This window comes from Taeniopygia guttata, chromosome 1 (assembly GCF_048771995.1).
Source record: "Taeniopygia guttata chromosome 1, bTaeGut7.mat, whole genome shotgun sequence".
Lineage (NCBI taxonomy): Eukaryota > Metazoa > Chordata > Aves > Passeriformes > Estrildidae > Taeniopygia > Taeniopygia guttata.
Window position 1 is genome coordinate 108433264 of NC_133024.1, and position 14973 is coordinate 108448236.

At 36.3% G+C, this 14973-nt stretch overlaps 1 protein-coding gene across 10 annotated transcripts in view; it reads right to left on the reverse strand.

Annotated features, from left to right (window-relative positions):
- CASK (calcium/calmodulin dependent serine protein kinase) overlaps positions 1–14973 on the reverse strand; it is a 187195-nt gene that overhangs the window by 28142 nt on the left and 144080 nt on the right. For all 10 annotated transcript variants that reach the window (XM_030282940.4, XM_030282926.4, XM_030282892.4 and 7 more), the window contains 6 exons: positions 10925–11002; positions 9534–9614; positions 5635–5823; positions 5047–5125; positions 2668–2753; positions 1575–1643 (listed from right to left, as the gene is read on the reverse strand). In XM_030282940.4, coding sequence (XP_030138800.1) covers positions 1575–1643; positions 2668–2753; positions 5047–5125; positions 5635–5823; positions 9534–9614; positions 10925–11002 — 582 coding nt within the window. The remainder of the gene's footprint in view (positions 1–1574; positions 1644–2667; positions 2754–5046; positions 5126–5634; positions 5824–9533; positions 9615–10924; positions 11003–14973) is intronic.

Below are 14973 nucleotides of genomic sequence, written 5' to 3' on the forward strand. Positions count from 1 at the left end.
AAAGGATTAATGATGCTTTAAAAGGATGATTTAAGAACACTGCGGCTTTTGTGTACACCTGTAACTGATGAAAATCAAGCCAAAGCCTTAGTGTGGCCCAGCAGGTGGAAAGGACTCATCCATCTCTGACTTAATGAATGCTAAATGCTACAAAATGGGATAATTAGACAGGGTTTCTTTTTCTCTTTGATCACACATTTCTAGTTTAGCCACTTTTTTCCAAAGGAATGTAGGAGTCTATTTTCCATTATTCTGTGAAATAGTAATGAAAAGCCTAAGGACACAAAGCTAAAGAGATTACCTGCTAGTACTAAAATGACAACTAAAAGTATTAATTTAAAGCTGTATGCTGAGTTTTTCCAAATAATAATCTTCCCAGCAAGTCAGCAGTTTCACCAGTTTCTGTATTTCAATACTGGGAAGTGTGGTATCTTTTATTACTCCTCTTCGCACCACAAAAGTCAATACATGAATTTGTCAGCATGCTGCAATTTTTTAACAGCCTTTGCCTTTCATGAAAAACTTTTGGTTTCGTATTTATTTTAAGGAAATTGGCCTCATAGGCAAAAATCCGTCAAACCTTCTACCTCTAAAACATTTTAGTTTTTGTTGAATTCTACTAGAGGTACTGAAGGCAACCAAAAAGCAGTAATTTTTTTCCTTGCAAAACAGATTGCTCTGACAACCACAATAGCAGTTTCTGTGTATTCTAGCATCTGCTGAGCCATAGGAACAATCAGGGTGAAATCAGAGATCTAATTAAGATAAGGTGCTTGACTTCAGCAGGGGCTGTGATTTCACCCGGGGAGCTGTAATTCGGGAGCTGCTTGCGCAGTTCAGCGTGGCTCGGAGAGATTGGCACCATGCACACGCTGCAAATGCCACCTGTGTGCTCACACTGAACAGGGGCTCTCAGGTAGCCATTCCACACAATTTAACTCCCTTCAGTTGCAATCTGGAATGTAACTTTGTGAGCAGAAGGGAATTAAAAGCGGCTGTGCAAAAGCTGTAATACCAAGTTTCTAGTTCAGCAACAACTCAAAATCTGTTTTTCTTCTGTAGTGACAACGACCGTTTTTTCATGGAAACATAATATTAAGCCACATGTAACTGTTACACACGACCATCACAAATTTACCTCAACAGGGTTATACAGAAACAGGTTTTTCAATTAACCCTTAACAGCCCAAAGCAGCAATATAATGTTTAAAGCCTAAAGAAGAGGAGGATCGCTCCTCAGCTTAGGAACTTTAATAGGCTTACTGAAGTATGAGCTTAAATGGTCATATTTAAAGGGGCTTCTTAAATGCATAAGTTGAGGATCCCCTTTCCTATTTTTTTTTCCTTTAATAGGCTGTAAAGAGTTAGTTAAGGTGCTGATGAGATGAATATGAAGGCAGGGCTGAGTAGGTAGGTGAGACCTACTCGTGTTCCGTTATCTTTGTTGTAAAATTGGTGTGCGATCTAACAGGACAGGCAGAAACAATTTCCCAGAAAGCAGGAACATTCAGCCATCAGCAGGCAGTTAGTTACAGGACTGAGGAAGAAAGGGGATGGCTCATTAAATTCATTACCTCACAGGATGAAGATTGCGTGCGATAACTTGGCACAATCTTGAAGGTAATACTTCCACGCATTTCCCTCTGTGAAAAAAGAAGCACTTTGAGACTAACACTGAACAGAAAATCTCCAAATTGTTAATGCCAGAAAGGAGAACACCACAGTCAAAGTATGAAAAGCTAAAATGCTATGTTGTCATATCACCTATAACAAACATTCAAATTATCCTCATTAATCTCAAGGATGAACATGCATTATCAGTTTGTTCACCTGACCAGGTTTTGAATGCCTAAAATCCAGAACTGTATTTTTATGTGAGAGTTTCAGAAATGCGTAGGTTTCTTCCATGTCAACCTTTTCTTTGTAGCTATATTCTTGTCATCTACAGTATTTTCTACCAAAGTGGCATTTTCTTCCCGTACATCATACATATTAAATAGCAAAACTGTACTCAGTTTCTGTAAAAGCTGAATTTTACTGTCCTGAAAGTAGGAATTTCAAAAACAGTCTTTCATCAAAACAGGACATGGGGTCTGCCACTTTCCATTTACTATTGTATAAGAATATTTATAACAAGTATTAACTCCAGAATAGCAGCAGATTGTGACAACATATTTTCTTAAAAGGCAATCTGAATATTCATGAATACCACGTGGTAGGACTCGATCTGGGCAGAAATGCAAGCAGATCATTTCAAGAGATCTCAGAGTTTCTCCCCTTTGTCTCTTTGGCTGGCTTATTGTGACTCCAAAAAAATTCCATTTCCCTTGAAGCTTGTCTGGGATTAGTGATACCATCCAAGATGTCAAGGTTAGTGCTGTATGCAGAAAAATTAACAAGTGTTTTGGAAATATCAAACAGACTCTGCTAGCAAGGTCAAAGGTGGAGTTTTCCTGAAAAAGACAGACTAAGTAATGTTTTTTAGATTTGTAACTTCAGTAACTGTGAGTACAACTGTTATAAACTGGAAGAACTTTTTGTTGCATGGACATGTAGTCTATCAAGAACACAAGAAAAAAGGGAAGTTAGAACACAATTACACAAAAGTTTTGATTAAATAGGACAAGCACTTTTATAGAGGATATGAAGAAGACTTCAGGCACTTACAAGCATTTTTTGTAGTTGTTCTACAGTTTGATTTGCCACACTGATTCCATTTATTTCTCTGATTTCATCCCCTACATGTAGCGTACCTGCAGAGTTAGCAAACACACAATCACCTCAGGACATGTTTTACAAACTGAAATAATTATAACACAGCATTAATGTTCATACAAAGGCATAAACAAAAATCATTATAATATTTTTTTGCTAGATTCAGAAAAGGACTTTGTATGAGTTACAAATCTGTCTTTCAGAGTGTAGTGAATACACAGCAAGAGATGCCCAAGCATCTTCTCAGGAAACGGGAAAACATGTTTTTATTACTAAACAATAATATTGAATCAAAACCACCATATGGCCTGGAATAGTATAAAGATTCTGTGATACTATTCAAAACATAAAAGTAATGGAATTACATATTAGACTGAGAATCAGATTCAGTAACATCCCTGTATCAAATAAAATCCCCTCTTCTGCACCATTTCCCATTTCTGTCACTCTGACAGAAGTGAATATTGTTATGTTCATGACTGTAAAGAGAAGTATACATAAAAACTGGGAATAAAGAATGGACATGTCAACAACAAACAGACATTTTTTAATGACACTGGTGTTTCATTTTTACTGAATTCTCTGGAAGGTGTGAGTAGATGGAATCTTTAAAAGCCTTCCTTCCCATTTAAACTCTGCCACCTTTGTAATAAGAACAATCTCAATCACCAGGACTAGACAGAGCTGGCCTAGAGACAGGAGACAGCTTCACAGCAGCTACAATTTTGTGACTGGGAACTGCAGAGTTTGTGTTTAATATTGCTGGACCTGAAATTATACAGTTCCTGTAACCCTCACAGCAGATTTATTATCCAGACACTGCTGATATTCCCTGCCAGCTTTCCATACAGCAAAAAGAGACAGCGGAGAAAAATGACCTAATACTCCCCAAAACCAATTCAAGGCACAGGCCCTATCAATAGGATTCAAAGATGGGGCTTGAGATCACTGTCAAATGACACTTGTGCTGTTCTGTTCAGTAAAAATATTCTAAATACAGGTATGCTGAATGAAGCAATGAAACTAAGAAGTATCTAGAGAACTAAGAGAATTAGAAGTATTAAAGAAATAGATGATCCTACTACAGAATCACTGAAGTAAAGTTCATTTTCAAGTGCAGAAGCACTACCTTAGCTAAATGAAGCACATAGAGAATAAGTTTAATTTCCCAAATCTTTAGAAATAAAAGATATTGTATAATTAAAAAGAAGAGTTGTAATGGTCACAGTTGGATATTTTATCCAGTTTTAGCAAGGTTTTAAAAGTTTTATTAGCCCCATTATGGAACACAGTCATGTGAAGCAATACTGTGCAGAGCATCACCAGTACCTAAAGACAGCTGGAAGAAAACCTTGCTCCTGTGAATCTTAGAGCAATCTCCCTTAAAAACTCACTTTTAGAAGCCAAATAAATTTCAGTTCAGAAGGTCCTCCAAAGACATAGAATTCTCTCTGAATTGCATCTTTGCTTGTATTAAAACTTTTGTGTTTCCTGCTTGCTGACAGATTTTACCATATCAGTCAGATAAAGTGAATATATGTTTTGTCTTCCCAATTACCTGTTCCTAGCTTCCTTTGAAATAGAACACAAGGCTAGAGAGAACTCTGGTCTGAAAGAATTAAGAAAATTTTTGTTTTCATCACAAGAAAAAGACGACAGTCTGAAAAAATGAAAGTAACCATTCCATGGCTGCAAGCCAAACTTGCAGCCAACAACCTAGTAGGGAACTTAATTTGTTTAAAGCAGGACAAAATCCAGTTACTTCTGGACATCTGATCTAAGCACAAAATGGCAAAAAGAAGAAGACTAGGGATGGGGAAAAAAAGCACGTTTGAAGGATTTGTCATGTTAGTGAAAACTGAATATAAAGATTTAGAATCTAGGCACAAATAATATTTTTATTTCGAACCCCATTCTTGTGATTCTCAACACCAAAAATACAAAGGTCCTCAAGAACTGTGTGGAAAAAACTCTTTCATTTTTGCAAGGGAAAGTATCACTACTTGTGTAAGGATTTTTCTGTAAACAGAGGATTAAATAAGTACGGCTCAAGAAATTATTGGTGCTTCCATCTCTTGATGAGCTATACTCACTAGTAAGACAGTAATTATCCTAATTAAGACCTAAATGAAACACAGTGGGCCCTCACTCAAAACTGGCAGAGATCTGCAACTGGAAGGTAACTAAAGCAGTTAGCAGGAGTCCATGCAGGCACAGAGATACACTGCTATGGAATAGTAGCAATCATAATCAGGAGAATGTACACAATTTGTACAAAAGGATCTAAAATAACCATGTTTGAAGACAAAACTCTTCATGAGATGTGATTACCTTGCCGGTGAATCATTCCTCCGTGCATAATTCTTGCCACAATGCAGTGGTTCAGCTCATTCATTTTTAAAGTGATTCCCTAGGAAAAAAAAAAAAAAAAAGAAATGTTTATACTTTTAAAATAAAATATTAAGCACTGTGATTCTGAAGTGGTTAAGAATAGTCATATTTCTTGAAAACTTGAAGGCAGGGCATACATTTCAAGATGAAAATAAAATCTTTGTCACTCCAAGACGAGCAGTAAAACCAGATACTATTTATAAGTGAGGATGCAATACTTCAACATATGAGTATACAAGGATCTGGTTTGTTAAAAATGTGATTTTATACTGAAGTGCAAAGGCTCCAGTTGGGTTTAAGGACTAATTTGCTATAACTACTACAAGGTTCCTTCTAAACAAAGACCTACTGGCACAGCAGCCGTGTGAGTGCACACAAAGCATTTCAAGGAGGACAAATATCTACAGTGGCTGCTGAACTATTCCTGTTAATTGACAACCCCACCTCAAAGTGAGGAAACTGAAACTAAAATCATTACAACACTGGTCTTTACCAGCACAGAGGGAAATAGTGAGCTTCCCTCCATACCATGGGCTCATCTGTGTTCTTCTGGAACTGCACCAGCCGGACCCGCGTTACGTTCTCCATGTCCATGTCGCCGTTGGCGCTCTCCGGGGAATCCCCGTTCAGGTAGGGGGAGGTGGGAGGAGGGGTGACCCTCAGCGCTTCGTCACTGTAAACTTCATGTGCCACTACATCATGAGTCTGAAGTAAGGCCTGGAGGACAGCACAGCAACAAAATGTCACATTTCCATCATCTCTGATGTCCATTGCTCGTCCCTTGTAAGGGTTTTTTTGAAGCTTTTCAAGGAAATCCAATATATTTGTGCCCCATCTCCCACTAAAGAACTTTTCCCTTAAAGGAGTCTGCGATAAACTTTCAGACTGCAAACACCTACACACTGAGACTCTAAAACCTGCTTGAGTTAATGTGATATTTACTGCAGGCACTTCAATGAGAATGATGCTGCCTCCCTTCCTCTCAACATCTGCAGGGTGTCAGAGTGAACCCATCTTCACGTGCATAGACAGAGAATCAGGAATCCACCTTTCTGTGCAAACTATTCTGCAATAATTACTCTAGTAAAATGGAAAGCTACTCAGATCCCATGGTATCTCATTCTAATAAAGGCAGACGGTGGATCAATACCAGCTCAAAGAAGAAAATACTGGTTTTTTGTTGTTTACTATTATAATTGCTTTCGTACTCTCCCCTTCCCTAGAACTTGGTCCCAGCACCACCACCCTGAGTTCAAAATGTCTGACAAACATTAAGAGTACAAACCAGCAAACTGATAAAATACTGCTTCATTAGCTTTCATTAGCTCCTTCAGTAGCACTTCTAAATTGTACTGTGTTATAAAAGGTAATTTCTTAAACACTTTCTGTTCTCATTTCTCTAACAGAGTTTGAAACTCTGTTTGGGAAGTCAGCCCTATAACGATGGAACAAGATTCCCTAAACTAACAATGCTTTGCCCACATTCCTTCCCATTTTCCCAGTGTTGCAAGCCCACTTACATATATACTATTTTTAGTTAAATACTAACGTGTATCTGCATTTCCTGTTTCTCATCTTATTTTGTCAACCCCTAAGCTCAAACTTGCAACAATTCCTCTGCATTAGTCTGCTCTACTGAAGCAACATTTTAAATTAGAGATCTGGACCATATAAGTAAGTTAAACAACTTAAAAATATTTAATTAAAATTTGATTTATTTGTGTGCCCATTTATGTGTGGGTACTCCAATGTAGGTTAATGGTTGGACCTATGGAGGTGCTTCTGTGCCCCTGCCTGTATCTGTTACACTTTCCACACTTCAATATTACATTTCTTATGTAATCCAGATCCTTACATTTTTATCACATCAAATATTTTCCCTGATTTATATTATTTTTAGCCATAATATTCACCTTGTAGGTGGTTAAAATATGGCACTTCCAGCATTTTTAAAGGTCTGTAATTATACTAAATGACTTCTGAATATGTTCACAAAAATGAACACTATTTCAGAAATACATTAAAGTACAGCAAGCTCAATTTAATATTGAAAACATTTATTAAAAAGATTCCTATTGGACCTTATTGCTAATTTTCATAATGTGTTTTTTCCCTGTTTTTCCTTTGCAGAACATGACAATCCTGTTAAAAATTAGTTTAATGGGAACAACTGCTTTCTACTGTACTGCAGAATCACTGCAGAGAACAGCACAGGAAGGCATATGATGGTGCATGAACTTCAATATGTCATTAAGCAAAAGTCTCCTAGCAAATATTTCAATTGTTACAACATACTAAACTTATATTATAGAATCTTTAACACATGAAACTGACATATTTGAAAAACTACTGAAGTCATGTACTGGAATAAAAGCTCTTTGAAATGTGTACATACATAACAAATGAGATATTTGACAATGCTTTTAGAATTTTTAAATTAATTATCTACTGAAAGACCTTCATGCAAAACTAACATACATTTCTTTATATTAAAACGTTAAACATAAACAGAATAAATGGGTAACTTATTTCTGTAGCCATAAGGCACAGAAATTAGAGGGGAAAAGAAAATTAGAACAACAGAACACCTTGAAGATCTGTTACAAACATGCTTTATTGGCTTTGGTTCTGTGGCTTGCACACAGTTTAACCCACTAACACTGTGGTTAAGTAAACAAGACAGATTATACTCTTTTTTTCTTCTGATTAGGGATACACATTAGGTTAAAAAACCACTAAAGTAGTCCATTATAATATAGGTGCTAATGCACACTCCTACTTATTACACCATATTGATTACTGAATTAATGTGCATTAATAACCAGAATATTACTCTGTAAAACACCTGGTAAGCACACAGAGTGTGGGTTAACAATATTGGTTTATACAATTATGCCTTTTTCTAATAGTTTCCTTTAAAATATACAGGCTTTTGCTCTGAAGGGAAGTCTAGCAGAATGCAACAAATATAAGATTAAGTTTATTAAAGTATGCAACCCATAAAGGTGCACCTGGGAGCAGGAGTGGGAATGATGGAGAGGATGGAGTTGTCCCTTTGGCATCTGGAGACTGCAGATCCACACCAACTTATGCAGGTTTAATTGCTGCTTTACATTCCTCCCTAACACCTAACACAAACTGTTTCTGTTCCCCTGCTCATTCTGGCTCTGGCAGCATCTCTGTTACCCTAAATTCTTCTTGCTAAATGGTTAGTTGAGGATTTTTTTTTTTTTTTTTTTTTTTTTGGAGCAATTTTCTACCAGTTCAGCCCAGGGCAACATTAAAGTGCAGTTCTAGATGAATGCCAGAACTACAAGGGAGAGGATGAAAGATGGGGAAAAGGGATAATGGGACTTCAGCAACTGGCAATTTAGCCTGGGATATCACAGATTCACTTGCTGAAATTACTCCTCATCAAAAGTACTTGTTATGGAATTGCAGCTTATTCCTTATGAAAAAATACTTTTCATAGATTTGGAGCAAAAGAATTTTGACAAATGGTTTTAGATTTATGAGTGTATCAGGGAACAGAGATACCTAAAAAAGAGGATTTTCTACTCAATTTTCCTGTAACTTGATTTGATACATGAAATTTCTATATACCACAATCACTTTTATTGCTGCCTACTCTGAAAATAATTTATACTTTAAAAATGCTCTTTCGCAACAGTGTTTCATGTTTTAGCAACACTGTGGGTAATTACAAACACAAAAAAGTAAATAAAACGAACCTGTCGATTCCAAATGAAGCTAAGTAGATAAAGTCAAATTCTTGGTTTTAAGCTGACAATAGTGTATAGCAGATTTAAGCAAACATGTTTATTTCTCAATTTATGAACTTCACCCACATCATAAACAAAAGAAATCCCTCAAATTAGTAGACTTCAACTTGAACCAAGTTACAAAGCAGTAATATCCCTGAATTTAGGACAATTATTGCCTTCAAATCAGATTTGGGAAACAGACACAGTAAGTGTTGATATGTAACACAAACTCTACAGACTGTAAAAACTACTGATTTGTTGTAAAATAATATTAAATAAACACTTATTTTGCAATGAATTCACACACTTTTATCCTAAGAAGACCTTTGGAAAAAGAAAAAGGAGAACCCCAGCTCTATCTATGGATATCCAAAAGCATTAATTCTTCTTTCCATGTGCAACACAGACCTTCAAAAACACAGTGAAACGGCTCCATAATTACACTACTCCAAACTGCTGACAGTTTTCAGCACAGTAATGAGGACCAATACTAGTTCTTTTGCCAGAGCAGCCAGTTAGAAATACTTATTAACAAGTGTATTGGATGCAGTTCCATCCCTTGCAGATTTTAAGAATTTACTGAAGTTTTCTAACATAAATATAAAAAAAAAAAAAAAAAAAAAGGAAAGAAAAAAAACCCCAACAAGAGTAGGATCTGCTTACCATGAAATGAGGTTGTGTTAAAATACGCTTTAGCTCCTTTGCATCATTGTTCTCTGGGTAACATGAAATTTCTTCCAATACCTGCAGGAGAAATGTCCCATAGTAACTTTCTTTTAAAGCTATTGAAGAAACTAAACCCCTGACTGCTCAGTCAGAATATCCACAAATGATTATACACACCTCCTGACACAGGAAAGGTTTTAAGAGAATCTGCCCCAACCCAGCTGCCCCAAGAGAATAAAATACCTTGTTCTAATGTTCTCTCTGGAAGAGATTAAGGCAGAAATTTGAAGGAATTTTTATTTTTTTCAATCGAGAGCATTCCCCCAACAGCTAAATACATGGGGACAGGAATGGAGTGCTAATAGGTGACATGCAAGACCTCCACCAGTTGCTGCTTTCATACATGGTCTCAATTTATTAAAACAATTGGTGTAAAAGCATAATTAAAAACACTTAAAAAATCTATTTTTAAAGACACCAAATCTAGCTGGGCCATCTGCTACTCCACCTTCAAGCTCCAGATTTTACAAAATCTGAGCCACTTTATCATTGGAGAAGGAGGAGCAAAGAAGCTTTAACTCATTTGCCTGCAACCTGATTCTTACACCTTAATTCTCACATGCAGCTAGCTGGACAAGGAAAGCAGAGTATTTTGTTTCTGGAAGCAACCCCCAGGATTAACTGACAGCAAATTTTGCAGAATAGGACCTGAGGGCATCTATTAGTGTGACTTTAGCTATTACATAGAGTTTTAAAGTCTTCCTCATTTAATAGCACAATAAGCAGTTTTCCTATGACGTAACCCCTAAAAACTGCACAAATTTTTACTGATAATACACAATACAATATGGGTTTGGGTTTTTAACTACTTGCCATAAATAAGCAAATAACATACTATTTGCAAGGTACAAGAATTAAGAACATCTGTGTCTATCTTTGGTCTTAGTGGGCCACCTTCATTGCATTTCCAAGTCTGCTCTTCTTAGACCAATCTATGATAAACTTGGGGTTTTTTTTCAATTTAAAAAGCTGACACTTAAAAATATTTATTTTGGTGACAAAATTTTATAAACATCAGATTTCTGATGCAGATAAATAACGTGAACAGGAAAGATACTGCAATTACCCAGCAGGAGTGCTCCTTTTAACACCACTATTGTTGAAGAAAAGGTTAAATTATTAAACTGAGTAATATTCATACTTCTTACACAGATAATGAAATTCTGCAAGTTTATGCAACTTGTTACATAACTTGGGTAAGTAATGGTAATATTCCAGAAATAATTCAGATAATGAGCTAGAATACACAACTTAATAAAGAAAAGTAATTTACAGTTTAAGTACAATCAACTTTTCAAAGCAAAAAATGCATACTTTAAAGCCATTACCTCTTTGGCTCTCTGTACAGCATCACTTGGAGGATTCCTGATTTGTGGTGAAGATTTTGTGTTTATTTTGTCATAAAGCTGAAATAACAAGAAAACAAACTACTGAAATCATATGCTACTTTATATAAATTAATGAGTGCTTACAGTAGCCTGCTTATGTTACCAGGATTAGGATGATTGCTAAACTGCAGAACCCACAGATGTTCTGTATACAAAATCTAGCAGTCCAGGGTTTTGGCTTTTCATTTTTAAACATTTCCTGATTTGAACAGTGCCATAGATTTAGAGTTCATAGGATGACATGGGAAAGTTCAAGAGGTTAAGGGCTTCTGCAAACCTCTCATGCTTTTGCCACAGATTTACAGAAACTATATTCTTCTACTAGAAGTGAGCCCATGAATCTTGAATAAATGCTACAAACCAAACATTCTGCTATAAAATCAAGTTAACCTGCACATCTCACTTTTCTCAATAAATCAAGCCATCAAACATCTGAACAGTAATTTAAATAAATCTTGGAAGATGGGAAAATGCTCTTGAAGATAGAACATTACAAAAGCCAAATACTCTGAGAACAGAAAACAAACCTTCCAAGAATGAGTACTCATAAAAAAGGGTAACTTTATTTTACTAGGATTTTCTGAAATACAGAGGCATGTAATTGTATTTAAGCAGGCTACTGCAAACCTTCCATATTAATTATATTTTAAAAAATCCTTTTAAAAACCATTCAACTATGCAAAGCACAACAGAAGAAAGATCCTTCTTCAAGTTTCAAATTAGAGATAAGACATTACAGGCTCTTTTTCATACATGTTTTAAAGGAAAAAATGTATACTTAAGAATAAACAGGTACTGTAATAAGCAGTATTTTCAAATAAAACCTTTTGGCTTACATTTCAAGTGATATAAAGATGGCCATGCCTGTAATTACTTTTTAATTATGTTAGACTATTTTTTTGATATATAAGACAGAAAAAAAAGCACAAATAACATTTTCAGGGAATTAGAGAAATTTTGATCACAACAAGGGCGGTGAAACACTGCCACAAGTTGCCCAGGGAAGTTGGGGAATCTCTCAACTTTGGAAACACTCAAAATTTAACTGAAATTCAAAATATTGGAAAAGCATTCAAAATACAAGAGTGACTCTAAAACCTTCAGCAACTCCTAACATTGCCAAGGATGAGGTGACAAGAAAACACGATTTAGGCTGCTCAGCAAGGAGTGCTCAGGAGCTTCCTCTGGAAGTTCACAGCTCCACTGTTTGGCTTAGAATGGCCTCAGATGTTTGAAAAAGGGAATCCTGCCAGGACACAGAACTGCCCTCTTCTCTTTCTCACACAACATGAAATACCACTCAGTTTTAGATAAATAAACTGTCATAAATGCAATCCAACATCACTTTCCTGGGTTAACAATTTAACAAGCATGTTGAACATTTCAAGTCCATACATAAATAAGCACAAAACCAGCAAACAGTGTCACTTCTAAAAAACATTCCCTGCAGGACAGTTACACCACTCTCTTGGGGAAAGAAAAGCAGAAAAGTCAAGCTAAATCAGTTTCTTCCAATGCAACAACTTCAGCTTGTGCTGCCAAAACCACTAAACTCCACAGTTTAAGCAGCCTCAAAAGCTTTGAGATAAAAGCTTTCTACTAGCTTGTAGTTCAGGAGATACTTTATTTGTGCACACAATTATTTGTTTAACCTTTTCTTAAATAAATTAACAAAATCTACCCAAACTCCAGCAACTGCAAATTACAAAGTACCGCCATTCTACGCCTGTTAAGAAACTGCACTGAGCACTGTGTACTGACCAAAGCACAGCAGAAAATGCACGATACCCACCATGAGTATTACTGAACATATTTTTCCATCTTAAGAGTAATGAAATTACAGAAAGGTTACCTTGAAAATATTTTTATTAGTTATTTCTAGCAATGGTTGAAAAGCTATGTTGCTGAAGTTGCAGATTTCCATTGTTACTGTGACCCAGAACAACCAGCAGTTTACAGAAACAATTTTTTCCCCACTAACATGGGAGAGTTATCTTCTGAGATTAGGAAGGAGGCAAAAAGAAAACTAGGGAGCAAAGTTCCTCAAATAATGTTTAGGAAAAAAATCAAGGCAAAGTTCAGACTAAACAAGAGTGCATTTATTTTTCCACAGTGCTTTCACGCTGAGGCATGGCACTTAAATTTCATCTTCCAGGATTTCTGCTTATTGAGGCTTGCTTTGAAGGAACCAAACTATTAGAAGGAATTCTGACAGCACTTAAAAGAAAAACCTTCATATTTACATTAAGGTTTAAGGATGATATATTACCCAAGGCAAGGGATCTATTCATTGTGGAGCTAGAACAGGGCCTCACCCAGAGAAAGGATGTGGATTTGGTAGATTCACTAGCACAAGGAGATCTCTCCATTTTGAAATCTCTTCATTTTGAAGTTAGGTCATGGAGGTTTTTTTATAAGAGGCAAGATGAGCAAAGCTTATAATGGACATTAATGCACCAGAACTGGTGAAGCAGTCACACCTCCTTTGCAATCTTTGAAAAAAGACTTGTTTTGCAACACTTTTCAATATTTTTGCACTGAAATACTAGCTGTAGCAAAAGCAATTTAGAATTAAGGAATTGACAGTTTGCATAATTAATTTGTGAAAGCATTTGAATTTCATTCAGACATTAAAAAAACATTTGCTCCCTTGGATGTAAAAATCTAGCACACCTTTACATGACTGTTTTATAAAGTGTATAAGAAAACTTTGAACAAAACCTGTTTGCACACATCATAGATTAAAGTGAACGTTAATTATACTTACAGCCAGGCTCTGTATGCTCCCTGTGGTAGAGAACACATTACTTTGTGCAGTTAGCTGCAACATTTTAATCACAGAAACCCATCCTGTTCACAGGGCTCCTTTCAGCAGCCCTGTAAATCTCAGTCCTGCAGGGACCATACCAAAGGTGGTTTCTTGTGGAGCAGAATGAACTGGCTCATTCTTCACTGTCCTCTGCAGAAAGCTTTTCTATGCAATATCAATTGACTCACAGCAGGACAAAATGTATGCCCTAATCATGGCTTTCTTTCTGCTGGGAGTCTCTGTTTCTAATAACTCTGCCCACTCAGCCCAGGAACACAACCTCCAACAATTGCACTCAGCAATAAGCATAAACATAGCAATTAAAAGTTTATAACAATTGAAAAAAGTAAAATACCACAGCATATGTAACTTTTAGCATTTCCAGACATTTAAGTGCTTTGTATATCAGTCTCACTCCTCAGCATCAGTTATTCTGCATTTCCTAGAAAGGAAATTGAAACTGAGAGCATGCTCTTAACAAGATTAATAGTCTCAACAGATGAATTAACAAAACTTGACATAACAAACATACATGGACATTATAGCTAATAAAAAGAATACTACTGCTTATCAAAACCACAAGTTTTGATTTAAATTTTGCATGCTAGAACACAAAAGCTATGAAGAGAATACCCACAAGTTGAGTTGCTATCAGTTGACCCGAACTTTTGCAGTGTCAAGACTTTTTGTCTTCTGCCTGTACAAAGGCAGCTCGTCTCTTCTGATATTTAGAGCAGACAGCCCAAAGCCTAATCCAAAATCAGGCAGCCAAGACAAAACAAGAAACTTTTCTCTTCTGACTAGTTTTTCAGATGTGCAGGAATTACTTTTTAACCACTTCCTGTAAGAGGAGTCAGAATACTGTCCCAATGCAACCCCCATTCAATTTCACACTGAAAAATTTAGATATGTCACAAGTAGCAGAAATGCAGCCTCACCACCTGGTCTGATCTTGAATGTAATAAAGATCAGATCACACAGTAAAATCAGTAAGTATTTTATAGACCCAAACCTCAAAGCTTCTATGAGGCAAATGAGAAACTTCTTAAAACAAGGGCTGCTGAACTGCTACAGCACAAAGCTCCTTCAATACAAATACATATTTTGTGGGGATCCAGTCGCAATTCAGACCAGATACTTGGCTGCCAACCTCAAACATTAAACCCCCACAGTGAAACAT